At 41.7% G+C, this 22,538-nt stretch overlaps 2 protein-coding genes across 4 annotated transcripts in view; both read left to right on the top strand.

Annotated features, from left to right (window-relative positions):
• Nucleotides 1-11,283, top strand: part of maml1 (mastermind-like transcriptional coactivator 1) — a 29,032-nt gene extending 17,749 nt beyond the window's left edge. For both annotated transcript variants that reach the window (XM_084009537.1, XM_084009536.1), the window contains 3 exons: nt 3,238-3,489; nt 5,004-5,133; nt 6,807-11,283. In XM_084009537.1, coding sequence (XP_083865663.1) covers nt 3,238-3,489; nt 5,004-5,133; nt 6,807-7,855 — 1,431 coding nt within the window. In that variant the 3' untranslated portion in view covers nt 7,856-11,283. The remainder of the gene's footprint in view (nt 1-3,237; nt 3,490-5,003; nt 5,134-6,806) is intronic.
• Nucleotides 11,284-13,913: 2,630 nt separating this feature from the next.
• On the top strand, nt 13,914-18,062 carry ltc4s (leukotriene C4 synthase). Of its 2 annotated transcripts, none has more exons than XM_084009687.1 (5): nt 13,914-14,035; nt 15,926-16,025; nt 16,935-17,005; nt 17,079-17,160; nt 17,827-18,062. In XM_084009687.1, exons 1-5 carry the CDS (start codon nt 13,978-13,980, stop codon nt 17,882-17,884), a joined length of 369 nt encoding a protein of 122 aa, XP_083865813.1. In that variant the 5' UTR covers nt 13,914-13,977; the 3' UTR covers nt 17,885-18,062. The 2 variants fall into 2 exon arrangements, with proteins under 2 accessions (XP_083865813.1, XP_083865812.1); XM_084009686.1 differs by having other exon boundaries at nt 17,743-18,062.
• Nucleotides 18,063-22,538: the final 4,476 nt, after the last annotated feature.

Genomic DNA, 22,538 nt, shown 5'->3' with positions numbered 1-22,538 from the left:
TGGACCGGGACATAAGGCGGACGCTCTGTCCCTTTTAATAATAAAAAATGCTGCTCTGCGCTCTGATTACATGGATAGATCATAAGACTAGTTAACGTTGGCTGATAAGAAGAAAATAAGATGATATTTGTTTGTTGTAAGATACAAAATGCCGATGTGTCGGTTGTCCTGTTGATTGTGGCACGGTTTCACCCTTTTTCTTTCTCTTTTTGTTTATTCACGGTTGGCAAACCAGCTTAGTGGTGCAGTAACACCACCAAGTGTACTACAGTGCTTTATCGTCACACTCGCAGCCAAATGAAGCAGGTGAAGGATATAAATACAGCGGCAAGGACAATAAGAATCAGAAAAACTTTATTGATCCCAGGAGAGGAAAGGGTTAAGTTTCAGTTGCTCCCATTCAAGAATAGAAATATATAACGTAGAGAAAATATGAAATGCTTTATACATGTGGAGTCCCAGATACGCCAGGAATCGCCTTCTTGTCTGAGTTCATAACAGCATCTTGAGGTGCTCATGAATTTCACCAAGCTGGATTCAACTGTATCTAGCAAGACACGTGTTGGCAGGTTTACCACTGCAGTATGAACCCAAAATACACTATTTTCTTGGGATTTAATTGCAATAAATGGATAAAAAGGATCCTAAAATAACTACATAATGACGGCAATTTGTAAGTAGTCAGAAGTAAGCTATTTTAACACATTTTCACCACATTTTCAACACATTTTTATTATTTATTATCAGGTCAACACTTGTTGACTTGTATTATTATAATACAAGCATTTATAAACATTTAGCGAAACGTTTTCATACTCTCGCGTGAATCTCGCGTCACGGCATCGGCTGGGTTAACACGGAAGTGGCGTCTACGCTGCGGTAGCATAGCAGCCGAGGATAGAAGCTATCAGGCAATTGTTCATTTAAATAAACTCCTGATGTACTTACAAACTTTCAAATGCCTCGTTTTGTGAGTACAGACCCTATGTGTACTACTGCAGAAGTTTGGTAACATTCCATGCATTATTAGTGGGGTAATTTACGAGATATACCCTCTGTACCGTAGCGCTAGTACTAAGCCATTCGGCTGATAGCGGCTATCTTGACCAATGCTGACCATCGCTAAAAATGCTTCTGAGGGGGTATTTGGCTGGATGTCATGGTGGAAATTACCTCGGGTGCATTTTACTCCGAACCATCACTTTAATGAACAATGAAATAATCTCAAATAACCTGATCGTGAATTAAATCATTGTCACCCACAGGGCTCCAGAGTGCGACCATTTTGGGTGCACATGTGACCAAAAATCAATGACGTGCGACTAAATATTTTCCTTGGTCGCATCGGTATGCCTAACATCTAGCTGGTCTGTCATGTGTGTAGCAAACATTTTTTTCCTCCACCAGCATACAGGGAAGAAGAAATACTATGGTCTGAGCCAATCAGAGGCCGAGTCGGGTTGGGCCTTCCTCTGATTGGCTCTGACCCCGGTCTCTTTCCTGCTGAATGGTGGTGGGAAAAATAAATCAGGCAGAGCGACTTGAGTGACAAAAGTGAAGACAACTGTCAATTGTTTTTTTTTTTGGCACAGAAAGTTGCTGTGCCTGTACCACCTGTCTCCCATTGCTGGGTTGGTCAAATCTGCTTTTGGTGGGGTTTAGTCTGGCCATGGGCAGTAATCATCTCAAGGTCCGCTGCACTTAATCCATTCCCTACACTTCTGTCTCTGATGTTGATTGTATTCTAGTGCCAGAGCCACAAACAATAGCAACAATGTGGATGAGATGGATGCAGCTTTACAGGCTGTTGTAAGTTGACCAGCATTAGACTCAGCAGCGCAGCTATCCACAGTGAATGTCATGTCAAACTGGCCTGCAGCTAGCTGTACTGGTTTCAGTCCAACAGGTGCAGATGAAGATCAGAACAGATTTGTTTGTGCAAGTGGAGGTGAAGTCGGTCAGCAGCAGGGAGGCCTTTTGTTCAGCTGCTTCAGACCGGTCTGGGCCCCACGCTTTAACATGCGCTGACTCTGAGTGTGTTGGTGAAGCAGCTGGTTGCTAAGGCTCACACAGGGGGGTGAAGGGAGGCAGTGACAAAGCAGCCTTTCATATTCTCTCTATTTAAATATAGCTGCTGCTGCTGCTTGTATTTTTCCTCTTTGCAGACAGGACGCTCTGTTCCTGCTGAACTCAAAACTTACACTAGTCTATCTTTAAACAAACTGTTGTTTTTGTCTTTGTCACGAAGTGTACAAGTACAAGTAACAACTCCACTTTAGTTAATTTATTTAATACTACTTCTACTCATACTTGTACTACACTACATTTCAGAGGGAAATGTAGTTTTTATACCACCATAAGTATAATAATAATCTAATCAACAAATTATAATACTTTTGATGTGTTGTCATGGATAAAAAATAACTTTGTGGAGCTCTACTCAACTTTTAAAGCAAAGAAATTCTCCACTACAATAGCCAAAGTTACTTTTCAAACTAACATTTTAAGTGTTATCATTTATGTATAGGGCTAGGCGATCTAGATTTTTTTTTTTATATCACTGTTTTTCAGTATTAGTCATTATCAATATACATCACAATATAAGTTGCTTTTTTCTTAATTGGCCTAATTTGACAGGATGTAGTTCTTTGGTGAGATTAAAGCTGGGGTATGTAATGTTGGAAAGCTAGCAAGAGAGTGTCTTGCACCCTTCGGTGCGAGGGGCGCAGATTGGGCGCGAGTGCACAGCCTTCGCGTCTCGCTGATGCCGGAAGAATCATCTTGGACGGACTCACTGACAGGAGGGGGGGGGGGGGGGGGGGGGGGGGGACACTCTCTTGCTAGCTTTCCAACATTCAATACCCCAGCTTTAAGGAAAACCTTTAAACCGTTTTAGGCCATGTCCACATGTAACAAATGATCTTTGATTTCATTGACATTGTCAAGAAAATCTGCCTCCTAATGAATCTATTGTAAACCACTCAGCACGCTGTAGTAACGCTGTAGTAACGCTGTAGTAACGCTGTAGTAACGCTGTAGTACATATTCCAGGCCTATATGTGTTGCTGTTTCTGCTACAAAAATACACCAAAAACGGAGAAGAAGAGACGGTGCATGCGCATGAAGCTTGCATGCTGTATACAAACGCAGACCGAAGAAGAAACGAGGACAATATGTTGCTTCTCTCCAGGTTCTGCTCATTCACATCCATGTCTTCTTCATGTGTGTTTCTGTCAGGACCAGAACTCTTACCCTGCTCCTCCACACGGCCCGGGTCCCGCCAACACCATGGCGTCTGCACCTGGAAACAACGCCATGACGGCCCAGCCTGGGGCAAACACCATGGCGGGTAATCACGGTAACGCTGCATACCTGAGCAGCCAGGTGGCGGCGGCGCTTAAACAGCAGCAGCAGCAGCAGCATCAACAGCAGATCCTGGAGCAGCAGAAGCAGCAGTACATGCAGAGACAGCAGCTCATGGCTGAACAGGTAAAACATGTTACACACTGTGATACCATCCGTACAGTGCAGTAAAATAATAGTTAATCGTTTTCGTTACAGGTAGATAAACGCAGTGACACGTTGCATACTGCATCACTTGTCAAGGCAATTAAAAATGTTTAAGTTGCAAGCTGAGCATCAGCACTGACATGATACTTAAAACTGTTTTGAACGAAGACGTTAATTATCCTGTTTATATCGGGTGTAATCAGATGAGGTGAGGGAAAGAAATTTAAAATGTTTTCTGCAGCGTTCAAGGACAAGGACACTTTGCACAAGTCATTTTCCAATGGAGGACAGTAGTGGGTAGCACTGTCTCACAGCGAGAGGGTCCTGTGTTAGATTCCCAGTTTGGGGTCCTTCTGTGTGGAGTTTGCATGTTCTCCCCGTGTTAGCGTGGGTTCTCTCCAGGTTCTCTGGCTGGGGAGAGGTTATTTAATGGCTGGAAATTGCCAGTAGGTGTGACTGTGAATGGTTGTCTGTCTCTAAATGTCAGCCCTGTGATAGATTGTCTAGGGTGTACCTTGCCTTCTTCGCCCAATGTCAGCTGGGATTGGCTCCAGCCCCCTCCTGCAACCCTCAATACAGGATAAGCAGTTGATGATGAATAGATGGATTTTCAAATGGAGCTGGTGACATGAAGCTGCAAACTGACACACTATACTTTTAAAGTTTAAAAAAAAAAAATAACCAGCTTCCTGGGCTTGATCCTGAATAGGCAATACAAACAACTGGAATGTGGTTCTGTCACTCAGATTCTCTCACTTACTAGACGTAATGAATAAGTAGATGATGAATGATGATGTTTTAATTTTCATTAATGGTTGGAAGTCATGTTCTATGTTCAAACCTGCAGAAGAGCAGAGAGGAAGAAAAACACTGCCAACCTGTAGACACTCATTTTAAACACTAGAGGGAGCTGTTTGATTGTAGGAACTTCCTGATGCTGCTGTAACTGATGGGAAGCAGCAGGAGTGTGATCTGCTGCCGTGGTTTCACATTTTCATTCTGACATGAATTTGGTTGAATCTGACTCAAGAATATTGACTATTCTTGACAGATTTCTAAGAGACATCTATGAAATACAATGTTCAGCTGCTTAGTATCAATCTATGAATTTCCTCTTCTTTCTCTCAGAAAACTGCATTTGATTCTGCCTCATTATCCAGCAGACGCTATATGATGATGCAATATTGTTTTTACACCATACTGTTGATTCATCAGAATGGACTACTACCTCTATTTATAACCACATGTATGAGTAGCTCATTCTGTCAGGTAGGGAATATCTAACAGAATGGACTACTACCTCTATTTATAACCACATTTATGAGTAGCTCATTCTGTCAGGTAGGGAATATCTAACAGAATGGACTACTTCCTCTATTAATGTGGTTATAAGTAGAGTAGCTCATTCTGTCAGGTAGGGAATATCGATCAGAATGACTCATACCGCTATAAATGTGGTTATAACCGGATGTATTGTCTGTCTGTCTGTGCAGGAGAAGCAGCGGCAGCAGGACCAACAGCTGCAGAGACACCTGACTCGACCTCCCCCACAGTACCAGGACCAGCCGGGGCAACCGGCCAATCAGAACCCTTTTCCACAGCCGCCAGTCAACCAGTTTACAGGTAGGACAACAGAACATCTATTCCTGTATGTGTAGTTACGTTTCATACAGCCTTCTGTTGGTATGTTGCCTTACAGAACCAAGATATTGTATTTACCTTATATATTTCTATGGAATCAGTTCTGCTCATTGATTTACCTACAACGATTTCAACACATCTAGACATTTAAGGGATGGAAACCTGAGTGAAAACATTATATTATATTAACATTTATATACTATAAATATCTGAGGTATCTAATGCATATCACGAAACAAACATCTCTGACTTGAAATCGTTTGACTGCCTTTGAAAGGCTACAAACTATTGATTTGTTTAGGGTTCAGTGTTGGAACTATGCAGCTTTCTCAAAACCCAAGCACAAAAAAACAGACGGGAGAGGAGAGACGCTAGATGAAGCATTGTGCCCGTTAATCACACTGAAACGTTTACGTCAATGTTTTTTTCCCCTTTCCATTTGGCTTAGGTGCAGTGACAAATACTTGTTATGTTAGGGGGAAACTCAGATTTTTTAGAAATTGTATCCAGATTTTGACAAATTCAACGATATTCTGCGTTTTACAGTTGATTCCATTTTCATTGTCAAATTCCAAGATTCCATCCGAGTTTTCCACATCGCAGAAGTCATAGAGCCGATCAAAGGGTGTACCAGCAACAATGCAGAACCTATTTGCTGAGTTACTGGAAGATGTAATCTAAATCAAAACCTGAAGCTTAACTGTGCAGTCATCAAATACAAAAAACAATGTCTCTGGAAATAAAAATAAAGAATTGATATTGATGTTACATTTGAGGTTTTTAAATATTTAGGGTTTTATTAATTTTTAAACTTCAATCTATATTTCTATCATCACATGCATACATGAAATCTGACCTCTGCATTTACCCCATTGGTCGAGCATCCAGTCTCGCTCATGGACACTTTGTCATGTGGAAGCTGGGGATTGAAACCCCGACCTGGAGGTTTACAGACGACCTACTCTATTCACTGAGCGTAACTTAATCAAACTCAGTATTTTAATATTAATAATAATAATAATAACTGGAATTTATATAGCGCCTTTCAAGAAACCCAAGGATGCTTTACATGTTAGACATTCAACCAGACAGTCATACACACAAAGAACACAAAAAATAAAAAACATCCAGTGGCAAAAGGCCTTGGTGAACACAAAAGTTTTGAGAGCTGATTTGAATGCGACCAGGGTGGCGACGAGCAGGTTTTATTTTACAGTAGGACCTCAGAGTACGCTGTTTGTCCAGACTTTATCTGATCAGTTTCTTTAGAATACTGTTGGAGCCGGTTGTTGTTGTGATGTTCGGGACAAACATGTCTCTGTCTGTGTGTGTAAATGATGCTCGCCGCTGATTTGAATGTTAAATAACAGCCGCTGAACAGTTCTTATAGTCTGTTCTTCCTCAGCGCTCGACACTGTTTTTGGCTCGCAATATTTATTGTTGCATTGTCACTATGTACGTCTGTTTGTTTGTTTTTTTGTTTTTTTACCCCAGGAAGAGTAGCTGCTGCAGTGATGTAGCTAGTGGTGATCTTAATAACCGTAAACTGACTTTGAGGAAAATGGCAGATTGATCACGAATGAAATGAATAAAGTTGTACGGCTTACATAAACGTTTTATGACGCTATTTACTGACTTGTTTTTCTTCTTCACAGCTTCCTCTCAGCCAATGAGCAACGTTGGCTCCATGGGAGGCCCCGCCCCAGGCTCCCAGCGTATGTTCCCTCAGAACCAAGGCATGATGGGTATGAGCATGGGTCAGGCCGGCGGGCCAGCAGGTGGTGTTGCTCCGCCCCCGGCAGGGAGTCAGGGTGACATCAGTATGTCTTCCTGTGGGGGCGGAGGAGGCGGGGCTGGCGTGGACGTGCAACAGGTGCTTTACAACAACATGAACCTTCACCCCAACCACCCCGCCCACCCCAACCACCCACCTCAGCAGGCAGGCCTACAGCGCCAGCCTCTGGGGCCCATGAGCGCCGCCTACAGACAGAGCCTCCTGGCTCAGCAGCAGCACCTGAAGGCGCAGCCCAATGCCACCATGTTGAAACAGCAGCAGCTGGCTGCGGCTGCCCGCATGCCAAGCTCCATGCAGAACAATATGGGAGGCAACCTGCCCGGCTCCATGCCCGGCAGCATGCAGGGTGCCCAGAGCGCCGCCTGGCAGCAGCAGCTCGCCAACCAGCCGCCCTCCAGTAGCGCCGGCCTGCCACCCAACGCCTTCAATAACCCACCCAACGCCTTCCACATGCAGCAGTCTCGCATTCCCAAGATGCCGCCTGGTGCTGCATCCTTTGGTGCAAACCCCGGTGGGCGTCCTATGGGAGGTCTGAACCCCGCGCAACAGATGATGCAGACAAACATGGCAGCCGCCCAGCAGAGGGCGCCTCCCAACCCTCAAAGCCTCGGCCAGCCGATGGCCAACCAGCAGCAGACTCAACAACAGGCCAATCAGAACCAGGCTGTTCTGCCCGATCTGGCAGCGTTTGGACAGCCGCAGGGCAACAGCCGCCAAGGATTGCAGTGCAACCAAGGTTACCAGGTGAGCAGGACTGCCAATCAGCAGCAGCAGCAGGTGTCGTTTGGATACAATGTGGCGTCAGGGAGCTTCGCCGGGGAGAGCGAGCTGGTGGACTCGCTGCTGAAGGGTCAGAGCACTCAGGAGTGGATGGCCGACCTGGACGAACTGCTCGCCAGCCACCACTAGTCCCACACACCTGTCTGCACATGGAGCACCTGAACCCTGCTGAGCTGAGAGGCTCTACCTGGAAGACAAGTCACTGAGGACTTCCTGCAGCAGCCATGTTGAAAAGATTTTTTTTTCAGACCAACACTGTTGTGTTGAAAAAGATCCAGACAGGAGGTTGGCGTGTTAGCATTAGCGAATCAGCTAACAATGAGACCAGTTGAATGTCGGTCTACTCGCCTCCCTCTGTGTTTGAGCTCAACAAACATCTGTCTGGCAGATAAAATAATGAAGGTTGGTTGGTAAATGTTGTTTCTTCAGATGCTGATCTGTTTGCTGTCCTGATTGGATGAGACCGTCACATTCTCATGTAATCAAGAGTTTTATATCACAGATATATGAACCAGCTTTCAGATCCATTGCAATGCAATGAAGAAACTTGTTTGATATTCCAGCTGGTCAGAGAACAGTTTAATTCCCACAGCAGTCAGTGTGTCGGCAGACTGTCAGCTGAGCGCTGGAGGTTTAAAATGCAACAACTGACTCACCGGTAACGAATAAAACTAGTTAAATCACAACTGAAGACCTGATGTGGTTCATCCTCCTGTCTGAGGAGAATGACACCAGGGTTTGTTAAAAAAAAAACTGACAATTTAACCATTCAATGCTCTTTGCAGAATTGCACACGTAGTAGAAAAGTACTAAAGGTAAATTCAGCATCTGTAGCAGCAGGTCTGATCCACTGAACAGGAAGTTTACCCATAAAATATGAGTTTGGCTGTGAATGGCATTTACCTGCACGCAATCAATAATTTAAACAGTTTCATGCTTTTGAACTTTGCCACGTTTTATGATCAATTTATCAGTCGGCATGTTTTGAGTCCACTATGAAGTCAAACCCCAGTGTACTCATCATTTTGGACTGAGAAATGATGATGGAAAATATCATTTAGGTGTCATGATATATGTAGTTCTATATCATTGTACAAGAAACGGTTTATAGATCAAATATAAATGTTGTATATAAAGTTATGATGGTTGACCATGTTTCTAATGCCTCATGCATAACTTTAGTTTCCACCGCGTGTGCAAATCTGTAAAGGAGTGACTCTGAGCTGCAGACTGCTGTCGTACGGAGGAGTCCCATTAAGACTACTGAAGCTATGGCTCAGTGCTAAACCACTGTACCTGCCCCCCACAGCGCCACCTAAAAGCCGTCAGTATCACGCGTTGGCGTTTTAGAAAACCTTGAAAAGTTTTGCTTTATTTTTCAGTCGAGATGAAGTGAAATCACTCTTTTAAAAGCAGCTGATTGTTGCACAGAAATTCACACATATTAGCATTAAGTCAGCACATACTTTTTAAGGACCATCTCTGTGTTTTTGCACATTTTACTTCTGTTTAGTACAAATCATAAATACTATTTAATACTGCAACCAGTTTCCAAAACATCCGGTGGAGTTTTTAGATGTATGTAGGGATGTCACGAGAACAGATGCTTCTAAATCTTACAGTTGGTGCTGGGATCAACGTCATCCATCAAGAACATTTCCCTGAGAATGCTTCATCGTGACAGACAGATCTGTGTTGTCTGGCTAAATAGCAGCTCTAACATTAACAGTTAACATACAGTTCGGTTACAGTGCCTTCAAGCTCTATTTAATAAAAATGAGAATTGGGCGAAGGTAAACTATAACTGTGTTAATGTAATCTTGTATTTGGTGAGAAACTTGAAGTGCATTAATAATAAATCAACATGGTAGTATAATGGTAGTAATGAGTGTATGTTGATGGGATTTATTTACCGTGGTATCGTTGGATTTCACTGGTTTTGGTATCGACTACATGTCTGGTCTCGTGACATCCCTGGAGTGTTCAAGTTTACAGTTTAAAAATCCACTTGCACAGAGAGAATCCATCTCATCATGTTTGCCTTTAGTTTTATATTGGTGTGGTATTCATTTACCACAAAATGTTACTGTGATGAAATCAAAAAGCAGACATGATGGCTGAGCCAAATTCAAACAAGTTTGTTTTCATACTGTTGAGAAATATATGGAAACAAAGCTTAAAGTTGATCCAGATTCACCAGACTGACTTGTGCTTCAAATTATTTGAATATTAATCAATGACACATTTCTTTGTGGAGATCCTCAATTAAAGTAAATAAGGAGTATAATGTGCAAAAACGGTAATCTGTTCCTTTTTAAATCTCTAAAGTTGAATACCTTGTGCAAAAAAAGCTGATATGAAACGTGCACAATGACCAGCAGAGAGACAGGAGACACTGTAGATCCCTTTAATTTACTGTTTGTTTAACATGTAAATGTTGCCAGCATTAAACCGAGTCAGAGCTCCACTTCCTCCACAGACCACACACCTGAGTGTTCAGGTGTTGATGCTGCCTACGCAGACTCCGTTAACTATTTTGATTAGATGAATTGAACACACTTTGAGCTTTAGTTGTTTGGAACTTCAGCTTCTAACCTGTAAGTCTAAAAACGGAGCTGGAAAGTTATCCTCATGACAGAGACTGACTTTGTGAAACACATGAAGCATTAAACTCATCTGAGCTGCACCTCTGCTTGTGTTTCCAAGCATTTCCTAAATATTTCAAAGTTTTTGTGAAGTTTTCTGAGTTCCTCCTGTAGATTTAACGGTTAAAATCTGTTACAGCTTCGATATACATGTGTTAACATGTTCTTCTTGATCTTATGCTGAAAAATTATTGAGATGAAAACTGAAAATGTTTTTGCTTGAAATTCTGACTTTTCCCCCAAATTCAAAACATCGCCATGTGTTTCCTGACAGGAGGTTAAAAAGAGACTTTAAAATGTTCTAACTGTGTGGTGTCATGTCGGACAGCGGACGATGAATCTAACATGAATATGGATGCAGACCAGAGTTGTCTCCCCTTATAGTTCTAATTCTATGAATAAAGTCGGATTGTGGATTTGCGTCCGTATTGATAATTTGATTCTTCGTCCGCCGTCTGATCGTTTCGAACCTTCAACTCTGTCTCCAGCCCCTTTTAAGGCAGAACTGTGACCAGGTCATACTATTGTTTAAGGTGGAACTGTGACCCGGTCGTTCTATCTACTGTACTGTTTGTGACATCTTCAAAGAAACGTTTGTGTTTGCAGACATGTGTATTTTATTTGTAATGTTATTATTGCTAAATGCTAGCTTGGGGCCGGTTCATGTGTTCATCCAAATCTACCGATCTCCTGCCGAATCTTCAGCTTCCAGCGTCGCTCGGCCTCCCGGGGTTTTCTGGGTTTAACTGTAAATGTCTATAAATATATTTTTTGTATGTATGCCTTTCCTAATGATCTGGAGAAGATAGATGTTATTTTTATATATTGCAGCGTTTTTGTAAGTATTTTATACTTTTGATATGGTTCTCTGTAAAACAAGAGTATTATGTAAATATAGTTCTTTAGAAACAAGTTTTTCATCCGTGTGTTTCTTGTGTTGACATTTAAAAGAATCCACAACTGATCCAACATCAGCTGACAAGTGAGTGTGGCCAATGAATTATCTTATCAAATGTTTGCTTCCTTCTTTTTCTGGTAAGTTTGACCTCTTTGAGACTTCTAATGGTGACACAATTTAACAAATTGGCTTAATGTTACATTAAGTCCATTTCCTTTGAAAGTAGTACCATGATCTCAAAATACTCCGTGGTATATTTCCTCTGTTATAATTGAACGTGCTGAACTCAAAAGTGTTACGTTTTAGCAGCAAAATCTATCAAAAAAATTGTACTGTGCATTAGTATTATAAATGATAAAATATATTTTTTAAATATATACATTTTCTTAATATATATATATATATATATATATATATATATATATATATATATAATTTAATAACAAATGGTGCAACCCGGGCCATACCATGATGAAGGAGATCGTGTGTAGTGGCGACATTGAGCTGCTGGCGGTAGGTTTCCGACCAGACTACATACCCACAGAGCTCTCCGTTGCCACGGTTACCTGTGTTTACATCCCTCTCAGGGTGCAGGCTGGCTCTGCGTGGGATTTTATTCACTCCACCATTGTGAGAGTGCTAACACAACACCAGAGGCCTTCATAGCCATCACCGGAGATGTGAACCCGGTTACACTGGAAACCACACCACCTTTCATCAGTTTGGAAGCTGCCCCACTCCACAGAACAGGACAATAGACTTCCTGTATGCAAACGTAAAGGAGGTTTACACTTCAACTCTGCTGCCCCTACTGGGGAAATCTGATCATAACATGGTCCTGCTTAACCCACAGTACAAGCCACATACCGGTATTCAGAAACAGCCAACAACTACACACTCTTTCGGGAAATGGTCTGAGGTGTAGGGACTCTAAGGGACTGTTTTCAGTCGACAGCAGGAGTCACATGGGGAGGGCATTGAGAGGGTCACACATTGCACCACTGTCCACCTGAACTTTAGTATGGAGGTTGTGGTGCCTATTAAGACTGTGCTGTTTCCCCAATAAGCCCTGGATCAGCAGCAATGTCGAGGACAGCCTTAATAGGAAGAAAAGGGCATTTAAGGAAGGAGACATGGAGAACAGAAGGAAAGTGGAGCTGAAATGACAAAAGAACAACACGAGGGAAGTGTGGGAGGGCATGCCAACCATCACAGTCTGCAGGGGAAGGCAGGAGGCAGAGGAGGGGGACATTGTGAGAGCAAACCAGCTAAACTAGCTTTCTAATAGGTTTCAATGCACAGCCACTGCAGCTAATGTCCCCCCAGTACTCCCCCACATACACTCTGACCCTCACCTCCCCCAGTAACAGTACAATACCACCCCTCTACATCCACAGACAACAACCCCCCTCCCCTACACCATCACCAAGGATCAGGTGAGCAGAGAGCTGAGGAGACGCCAGCGGGCCCAGACAGGGTGTGCCCAGGGTTTCTGAAGGCCTGTTCTGATCTGGGGCAGTCACTTCAGCACATGTTCAACCTGAGCCTGCAGCTGGGTAGAGTCCCTGCCTTCTGGTAAACATCTTGCCTTATCCCAGTGCCCAACGAGGAAACACTCTAAAGAGCCAGCTGATTTCAGGCCAGTGGCGCTAACATACCAATTCATGAAGACCTTCGAACACCTGCTGCTGCATCTTCTCAGACGCCGGTCCAACATGCGCAGGATCCACTGCAATTTGCGTACAAGGCGTGGAGAATGCCATCCTCTTCCTCCGCCACAAGGTGTACTCATCTGGACAGGGGGAGTAGCGCGGTGAGAATCATGTTCTTTAATTACTAAGCACCTTCAACACCATCCACCCCCTCATACTGAGACAAGCTGGCAGAGATGAGTGTGAACTCAGACCTGTTGAGATGGATCACGGACTACCTCACAGCGAGAGCTGAAGAACTGCACATCTGACACTGTGGTCAGCAACATCGGTGCACCCCAGGGGACTGTGCTAGCCCCTCTTTTGTTCACCCTGTACAGCCCTGACTTCCAGTATAACTCTGAGCTCTGCCACATGCAGAAGTACTCGGACAACACTGTGATTGGTGGTTGTGTCAGGAAGGGGGAGGAGCCTGGAGAAGGACTTTGTGACATGGTGCATTAACCTGGTTAACTGTTTAATTGACAGCAGATAATTCATTAACCTGGTTAACTGTTTAACTGCCAGCAGATAATTCATTAACCTGGTTAAATGTTTAATTGACAGCAGATAATTCATTAACCTGGTTAACTGTTTAATTGACAGCAGATAATTCATTAACCTGGTTAAATGTTTAATTGACAGCAGATAATTCATTAACCTGGTTAACTGTTTAATTGACAGCAGATAATTCATTAATCTGGTTAACTGTTTAACTGCCAGCAGATAATTCATTAACCTGGTTAAATGTTTAATTGACAGCAGATAATTCATTAACCTGGTTAAATGTTTAATTGACAGCAGATAATTCATTAACCTGGTTAAATGTTTAACTGACAGCAGGTCGCTCATTAACCTGGTTAAGCCTGTGTTAGCCCCGCCTCCTGCAGGTGTGTTCTCTCTCACCTGTATCTGTGTCACCTCTCCTCTTGTTGCTGTATTGTCCGTCAGTGTGTCGGTGTTCAGGTGGGAGTTCGGTTCTCGGCTGTCTTACTGACTCTTTGTCCGGCTGCAGAGATGTCAGAGGAGATCGTCTGCCTCGCCGCTGTGACTGTGCTCGGCGTCCTGGAGCAAGGTGAGAGGGGATGCTGGGAAATATGAGTGAGACTGACTGAACTAATTTTTTTAATTCATCGATTCTATTCTTTAACTCTTTAATTAGTGGGACTGTTGACTCAGCATCCCTACTACTGTGAATGTCATTCCCTCTGGACATTAGCTGTTAGACTTTACAAACACAAATTGTGCTTCTTATACACAATTAATACAATAAAACCAGAGCCATGGTTGGATTCCCTCCGGGATGACGGGTGAAGCCGGACTCGTGAGCCCACTGCAGAACATAAGACCGGACAGGTTCAGGTACATTAGCTTGGATGGTTCGTTACCTGGGTCAGGTTGGATCACGTTGGGCCTCTCGTGGACTCGATGTCCTACAAGAGGTGATTAGTGGCAGGGGATATTTCTTTCTGAGAAATTCGGTTCAACGGGATATGATATATGGATATGAAGCCAAGGGTGTCCGATTACAAGAGGAGTAGAGGGAAAGGACAGTTTATCACTGAATATCCTCCCTATGGTTTCCTGACATTAGCAGCGTATACAGTAGGAACAGTGCAATAGGTGACATTGGTCAGAAATCTGCCAGCGAAGGCTTTTGTGACTATGGGAGAATGTAAAGCCTCTAATGGCAGTTTTAGCGTAGCGGCTAACCACTCCAGATTCCACTCAGGCTGCAGGACCAGATTCTGCAAACATATGGTGGCACACACTGATACTGTGTTACAACCACAGTCCTCTGTCAGACACAAGAGGGAGACAGAGGCCATTAATACTGGGTCACATGACTCACAGCGTTAACAAACCTACAATATTTTAAATACCTGACCTCCCCACTAGTTGGTAAGAACTGAGGAAGCCTTTTGGATGAGAGACCTCTACCATAAAGCTTTCAGACTACTACTACTACTACTACTACTACTACTACTACTACTACTACTAGTACTACCACTACTACTACTACTACTACTACTACTACTACTACTACTAGTACTACCACTACTACTACTACTACTACTACTACTACTACTACTACTACTAGTACTACCACTACTACTACTACTACTACTACTACTACTACTACTACTACTACCACTACTACTACCACTACTACTACTACTACTACTAGTACTACCACTACTACGACTACTACTACTACTACTACTACTACCACTAGTACTACCACTACTACTACTACTACTACTACTACTACTACCACCACTACTACTACTACTACTACCACTACTACTACTACTACTACTACTACTACTACTACTACTACTGCTAAATGTATTACTACTGCAATGGCTGCTATTACTACTACTTCTACCACTACTACTATTACTACTCCTGCTACTTCCACTAATGCTGCTGCTACTATTATTGCTGCTTGTGCTGCTACTTCTATATTGATATCTACTACTATAAATACTGCTAACTTTGACAGTTGAAATATTAAGCTGCAGCTTTTCCAGCTACATATTTTAGCTCTTAGCCGCTTCATAATGCAGTTCAGCTTCCAACGTCATATCAATGAACATTCCTTACTTTTCTGCAAGAAAAAGGCATTTTCTAGTTTTATTTTTTATTAATCTTGATTTACATTATTAGTTATTTATTTTTCTTTTTATTATAGTTATTGTAATTAGTCAGTATGCCTTCACCTGTTCTCTGCTTTCATTTTTAATGATCAATTCTGAGGTTTTGTTTATGAATCAGCTTTGCATTTACTTACTGCATAAACATAAAGTGAACTTTGAACTGTTCAGACAGCTGAATGTTGAAAGTTTGATGCGTGTCGCTTAATTAGCAACATATGATACAAATATGGTGTGTGTGTGTGTGTGTGTGTGTTTATGTGTGTGTGTGTGTGTGTGTGTGTGTGTGTGTGTGTGTGTGGGTGCAGCCTATTTCTCTCTGCAGGTGATCTCTGCCAGGAGGAAGTATTCTGTGTCTCCACCCGCCACCGCCGGACCTCCTGAGTTTGAGAGGATCTTCAGAGCTCAGTTAGTTTTTCGGAAGTATTTCTCCATAAATCTGCAGCAGATTAAAACTCAACTCGTGATTATTTTCTATTTAATCGGTTAGTTCAGCAGATCCCAAATCCCTTTCCCTAAAGTATAACACTCAAATGTTTGACCTACTTTATGTTGGAGCATGGAGGAAAGACTTTGAGAATAGAGACTCCTGGTTTAACAAAACCCAAGAAAAACAATAATGTCCAGTTCCCACAGCTGATAGTTTCATCTTGCCTTTTCTATTGACCAACAGTTAAACGCCGCTAATCATTCAGTTTAAAATAGCATTTAATTTCAGTGACTTGTTGACAAATTACTTTCACCACGAGGTCGACTCACGGGATGTTTGGGATCTCATCACGTGATGTCACATCAGTGGGGAAATGTTTTTGTTCAAATTTCTTTTTTTTAGCACTTTAAGAATCAAATTTGTTTCTGTCCTCCTACTCTAAATGGACCATAATGTACTAAATGAACATCATGCTGGATTGAAGAAGACTTGAAACTAGAGATTGAGACATAAACTCATGTTTACAATGTTTACTGAGATAATACATCAAGAGAGAAGTAGGACCAGATTCTTCTATAGCCATGATGCCGGATGATAGAATGCAGCTTTAAGGCACTTCAGCTTTGGCTTCACTTTGTTGCTGCCTGTTATCACCAACTGCTCTGTTGACTCAGGCATTAGTAAGTGCTGAAAGTAAAACCTGATTTCCTAGAAATGTTCTGTAATTGATCAGTAGAGTATAGTGTAACTGATTTAGATTGATCAGATTCCTTTTATTATCATTCCTGAGAACTTCTGTCCTCCTTCAGCTTTATGTTTCAGGGTCTTCCTCACCACTTCTCTCCAAACCATCACATTAACATTAACATAAGTCACTGTGTGTTCAGGGCCAACTGTTCGGAGTATTTCCCGCTCTTCATCATTGTCCTGTGGATGTCTGGAGTCTTCTTCAGTCAAGGTGACAGACACAAAACAAACACCTGAATGGGTCTGAGTGCGTCCTCCAGCTGATTGAAGTGTTTGTGTCTCAGGTGTGTCTTCAGTCTGCGGTCTGCTCTATTTATACGGACGCTTCCGATACTTCCGAGGTTACTCAGCGACGGCACAGGGACGGTAGGAGACGACCACAGCCGTCCTCCAGTCTGTTATTAGAAACGATCCATGCAATGCATGGTGACATCATAGCGCATTTTACTGTTAACAAACAATGAAACGAAAAGTCATGCTGAGCAATTATTAGTAATGCGATATTTAATCAATGATATGTATTTAAGGTTTGCAGAGTAGTATTCACGAACAAATACTAGTATAGTATATATAATACAAGTATATAAAGTGTGCAACAATAAACTGTTAATAAATCTTTACAGCTTTATACAATATAAAATTCATAAATCAATGATTTCATATTCCACAAATTAACAATACAATTACATGAATCATAGCATTACTAATAATGGTGTAAATGATTAATAATCATTTCATTGTCAACAGTAAGATAACTATTAAATAAAGTGTAATTAATATACAATCCCAGTTTAAGCCCTGATGAGTATTCCTATACTGTAGTATTACTTCTTTTACAGAAGTAAAACATCTAAGTACTTCTAGTTACAGAATAGTGAGTGTAAAGTCAGTTATTGAAACATGGCAGACTAATTGATGTATTGATTGATGATGTGTCTCCCGCTGCAGGCTGGCTCCTCTGTATTTCAGCGCTCAGGTTCTTTGGGTTCTAATCGGGTTCTCGTGTGTCGGCGTGTTCCTCACGTTCTCCAGAGTTTACCTGAAGGTGGACCTTCTGCACAAGCTTCACGTTGCCCTCCGCCACGTCTGAAGGAGCAGAAGAAGTGAAGGAAGCTGTGAGCTGGTGACCCTCAGGGGTCAAAGGTCAGACGAAGAGAAATAATGTTAACTCGTCAGAGGAAATGTCGTCCTCAATATTTTTTATAAATGCCTGATTCTCAGCAGGAGGGTTGGTTTGTTTCCACAAATAAAGTAACTCATTCACTCGGCTCATCATGTGACTTGGATTTACATCCTATCTACATTGTTTATTTATAATAAAGTCCTAAATGTTGTGAAACACACTTGTTGGAAATCCGTTGAAATATTCTCACTGGGATTTCATATTTAATTAAAAATGTATCACTAATGTGGATTTTTTGCTGCAAAGCTTTTTGTAGTGTGAGCTGCCAGCAGACACCATTATTAAAAGTACAATAATGATCTCATGTAGTTTAAAGGAGCCTCTGGGAAAAACCCCACAAAGACAAATTAAGTTAGTTTTCTTACTTTTTACATAATACTATATATATACATATAGTATTATCAATAATATATCTGTATTTTGCGTTAACTTCTGTCATGCATCTGTGAAGAACATCACTGGTAGATAAAATAACAGCTCATATCATCAAGTTGCAGCTTCAGGTTTCACCACAAGGTGGCAGCAGAACGTGGCAAACACTAAAGCATATTCTTCTACTTCAATCTGAAGGACATATTGTACTTTTCAGTGCACTACATGTACTTAATAACTTGAATAACTTTATAGATTAAAAAAATATATATTAACTAATAAATTATAGAGTAAACTACGACAACTACTATTAGTATAGATATAGTATAAAGCTGTATCTAACTATAAAGGTATTCAAATGAACTGTGACCTTCAGTGTAGTTGTTGTCGGTTGTCACCTCTAAATCTTCAATTTAAATAAATATCAAGACGCAAAGATGTAAAACTCTCCAATATTTCCCTGAAAATGCAAAGTTAAGCTTCTTCATGTCTCCTATCAATCAGCTCACGACCCCTCAGATTCATCTGGCGACCCTCTGGAGGGGCCGACCCCCAGGTTGGGAACCACAGTCACAGGGGATGTGTGCTTTTTACTTTTAATACTTCAAAGGATAATGCTCCTTTATGATCGTTGATATGTTGACAACACATATTTATATTATACGTTATTAATTATTAGTTGATTCAACTTAATTACTGTCTGATATTTTACAGTATGAACTTTCACTTTCGGGGTGGATTGTGGGTAAATAGTTGTTGACTTGTTGTTGACACACACACAAACACACACACACACACACACACACACACACACACACACACACACACACACACACACACACACACACACACACACAGTAACACACTGTAATCTGTTGCACAATGAACTGAAGTGTATTTATAGATAAGCTTGGTGAGTTTATATAAAGAACTACAGTACATGAACACACACACGCACACACACACACACACACACACATACACGCGTGCGGATCGGTTCATGTGTGGAATGTGTATTTGTGAGTATTTTTAGCGTGTACTCGTCTCTAACAGCCACAGTTGTTGTTTTCAGAATAACTTTCCATCCAACAACAACAGCTGCTTCACTTTCTGTTACCAGGGCGACAACATACGTGACATCATGACATCCTGACATCACACACTGCACGCATACAATGTGAAAATATCTGATCAGGAGAGAAGAAAAAACTTCACACCAGAGTTTAAATATTTATTGGGGGGCGACCAAACGTAGTTATCGTTTGTGGATGTTGATGATTCAACAGAAATGAAGCATGATTATTATATTTTAAAAGCTGCAAACATGGTTAGAATACATAAACAATACAAATAACAAAAACAGTGACAGTGTGGGCTCCATGGTAACGTATGTAGCAGCAGGGGGCGGGGCTTAACTGAGGGTCAATTGTTATACTTAACAGTAAAGAAGTTGAAGTGAGCTAACTTCAGTTTTCTTTGGTATCAGCGGGTGAACCACACCTCTACCTTTTGTTTTCATTGTTTTGACTGTAAAATTCCATAAACGGGAGGCTTCCTTTTAACATCTGTCATATTTTTCACACTCAATCAGCTTCATCTCCTCTCTGCCTGACGTGTGATAAAGCAGTCGAACAGGAAGTTTTACTGCTAGCTAACATCAACAAGAGGAAGAAATGAATCACTTCTTTTTCTTTGTATCACCTGTCATCTAATCCATGTACTAGTCAAACAAAAAATCTATAAAAACACAAAAACAAGTTTGTTTTTCAGCTGCTCCATCTTCCTGTTTCCACTCCAGCTTCTGCTCACCAGATCCAATTAAGAGCTCAGTGCTGATTGGCTGATGCCAGTGTGAGGAGCCTTTAATCGGCTCAGGTAAAAGCAAAAGGATTGAACTCGCAAACGAGACAGTAGTCCTGATGACGGGGAATGAAGCACATTTACAGATTTACTTGTTGACAAACTGTGTCATCACTGTCGTATGATGCGAAGCACTAATTATTTCCTTCATAGGCTCAGATTCCAAGGGGGACGCGGGGACACGTCCCCTCAATTATTCACCGGTGCATCTGTCCCCCCAATAACCAAAGAGTGACAGAGGACTTTTATTTTGACGAACCTCTAGAAATACGATGAACCTTCAGTTCTATGTTTATGCACAGTTAAATAATGAATGTTTTCAACATGAACATGAGGGTTTCTGGTGCAATCTGAGATTAGAACGTTGTTACGCTTCATGCATGAAGGCTACAGCCGTCGAGGCAGACAAACAGGCCGGAGTCATTCTCTGTGTAAAGGAGCGGCACTACGGCTAATAAAACCAAACCTTCTTCATGCACTGATCAAACCTAGAACTTCTTTCAGACTAGTGGAAAGAAAACATCCAAAATACACATTTAGCTGCTTATTTAATACTTTGTCTATCTGCATCTGTAGATTTCTCCTAAAATCACCAAAGTTTACATTAGACAATGCCTCATTTGCATATTTAAACTTGACATTTAATAAAATAAATAAATATATTGTACATGGGGCACCAACTCTACAGACTGAGCTCTTTGGCACCCCCGTATGTTTAAACCTGCATCTTCATCACCCTAAAAACAGGAAAAATATGATTTTGTGTAACTTTGTGTAATTGATGGGTCTGTTAAAATGCTGTTAGACTGCCTGTTAATGTGTGAACACATGTTCACGCCTCTTTGTGTGCAGCAGCCGAAGACAAAGCCCTTTCTGACCAGAGGGAAAATGTTGTTTTGAAAGGCAAAACGTTCGGGGTGTGAATCTTTGTCTTCACAGCGATTTGATTAACGATTCAGTATTTGGCGATTCGATTCAATTCTGTAACTTTTAACCAAAATTCAATTTCCATGAAATAAACATGCAAAAATGCGAGTGACACTATCTGTTGTCTTCTGAAAGGTGAAAAAGTAATGCTGAATACTAAAATGTTATTAAATATTGCTCGGTTATTTTCAACATTTTTCAATAGGCTACATGCTGGCATATGATTTAACGCATTTATATTGATTATTCATTCATTCATTCATTCTATTTATATATTTTAGCAGATCCATTTAGTTGAATCAGTAGGACTGAGGGTTGGCTCGTGCTATAATACACCGATCTACTCGTGGAGGCACGGGGCTGACTGTGTCTGTGGAGGGTTTGTGTCCGGGGCCCGAGGAGGTCCTGTTGATGGGTCCTGGCTGGTGGCAGCGCTGCATCTAACAGTCCCTCCGCCTCAAAGAAGGTGAGCTGCACAACACCTCACAGCCCCACTGACGTGTGGCGTCACCATAACAAACCCTCCGGCCTTCATATCTGGTGAAACACAGCAGGTGTTTGTGTTGGCAGAGAAACAACATGGCTGACGGATGAGAGCAATGTTTCTCCTCCGCAGCCAGGAAAGTATCACAGATAACCACGTCTACTTGTTGTTGGAAGAAGAAAACCTTTCCATCCAGCTGGATGATAATACATTCAGTCAGTGGGTCGTTCTTTGTTGAAGCAGTTCTGTCTCCGATCAAGAAAGCCAAATGGAAATGTAGTCCACATTTAGAGAAACCAGTAAACCAGTGGTGTCACTGGTTTACTGGTTTATTAAAGCAGCTATCAGATGTGACACTGGGTGTTGAGCAGCTTTAAACTGGAGTGAGTCGAAATGTTGACGTTGTTCTTCCAGTAAGACAACGTTAATCATCTCACATGCTGACTGGGAGGCTTCACACATCCGGCTGATTAACCCCCCCAAATATCCTCTCATGACAAACCTCATGAAGTCCTCCATATGTGTGTGTGTGTGTGTGTGTGTGTGTGTCTGTGTGTGTGTGTGTATTTTATGGGCAAAAGGTTTTGCTCATATAAACGTCCATAAAACACAAAGTCCTGCAGAGCTCAACAGGACATGAAATCTGCGGCTTTGTTCAGAAAACTACAAACAAAAACTACAGCTTCCATTTTGAGTTTACACCTCATTCACACTAGCTTTCCGTGAAGTATGTGGAGATTAAATGCATCTGATTAATTGTGTTCATACGTGACAGAAGAAGAGATGATGGTCATGTGGAAGTCACACGTTCTATTCATGAAGTGAAAATCTCTGCCCTTATGTAAGAATACGTTTCTAGTTTATGAAATCAAGAAGAAGAAGAAATAACATCAAAGTGTTACAAAACGCTGAACACAT

Source organism: Eutrigla gurnardus (genome assembly GCF_963514095.1).
Source record: "Eutrigla gurnardus genome assembly, chromosome: 5".
Lineage (NCBI taxonomy): Eukaryota > Metazoa > Chordata > Actinopteri > Perciformes > Triglidae > Eutrigla > Eutrigla gurnardus.
The sequence above is the reverse complement of the archived record's forward strand: the minus strand, read 5'-3'. Positions and strand labels throughout refer to the sequence as shown.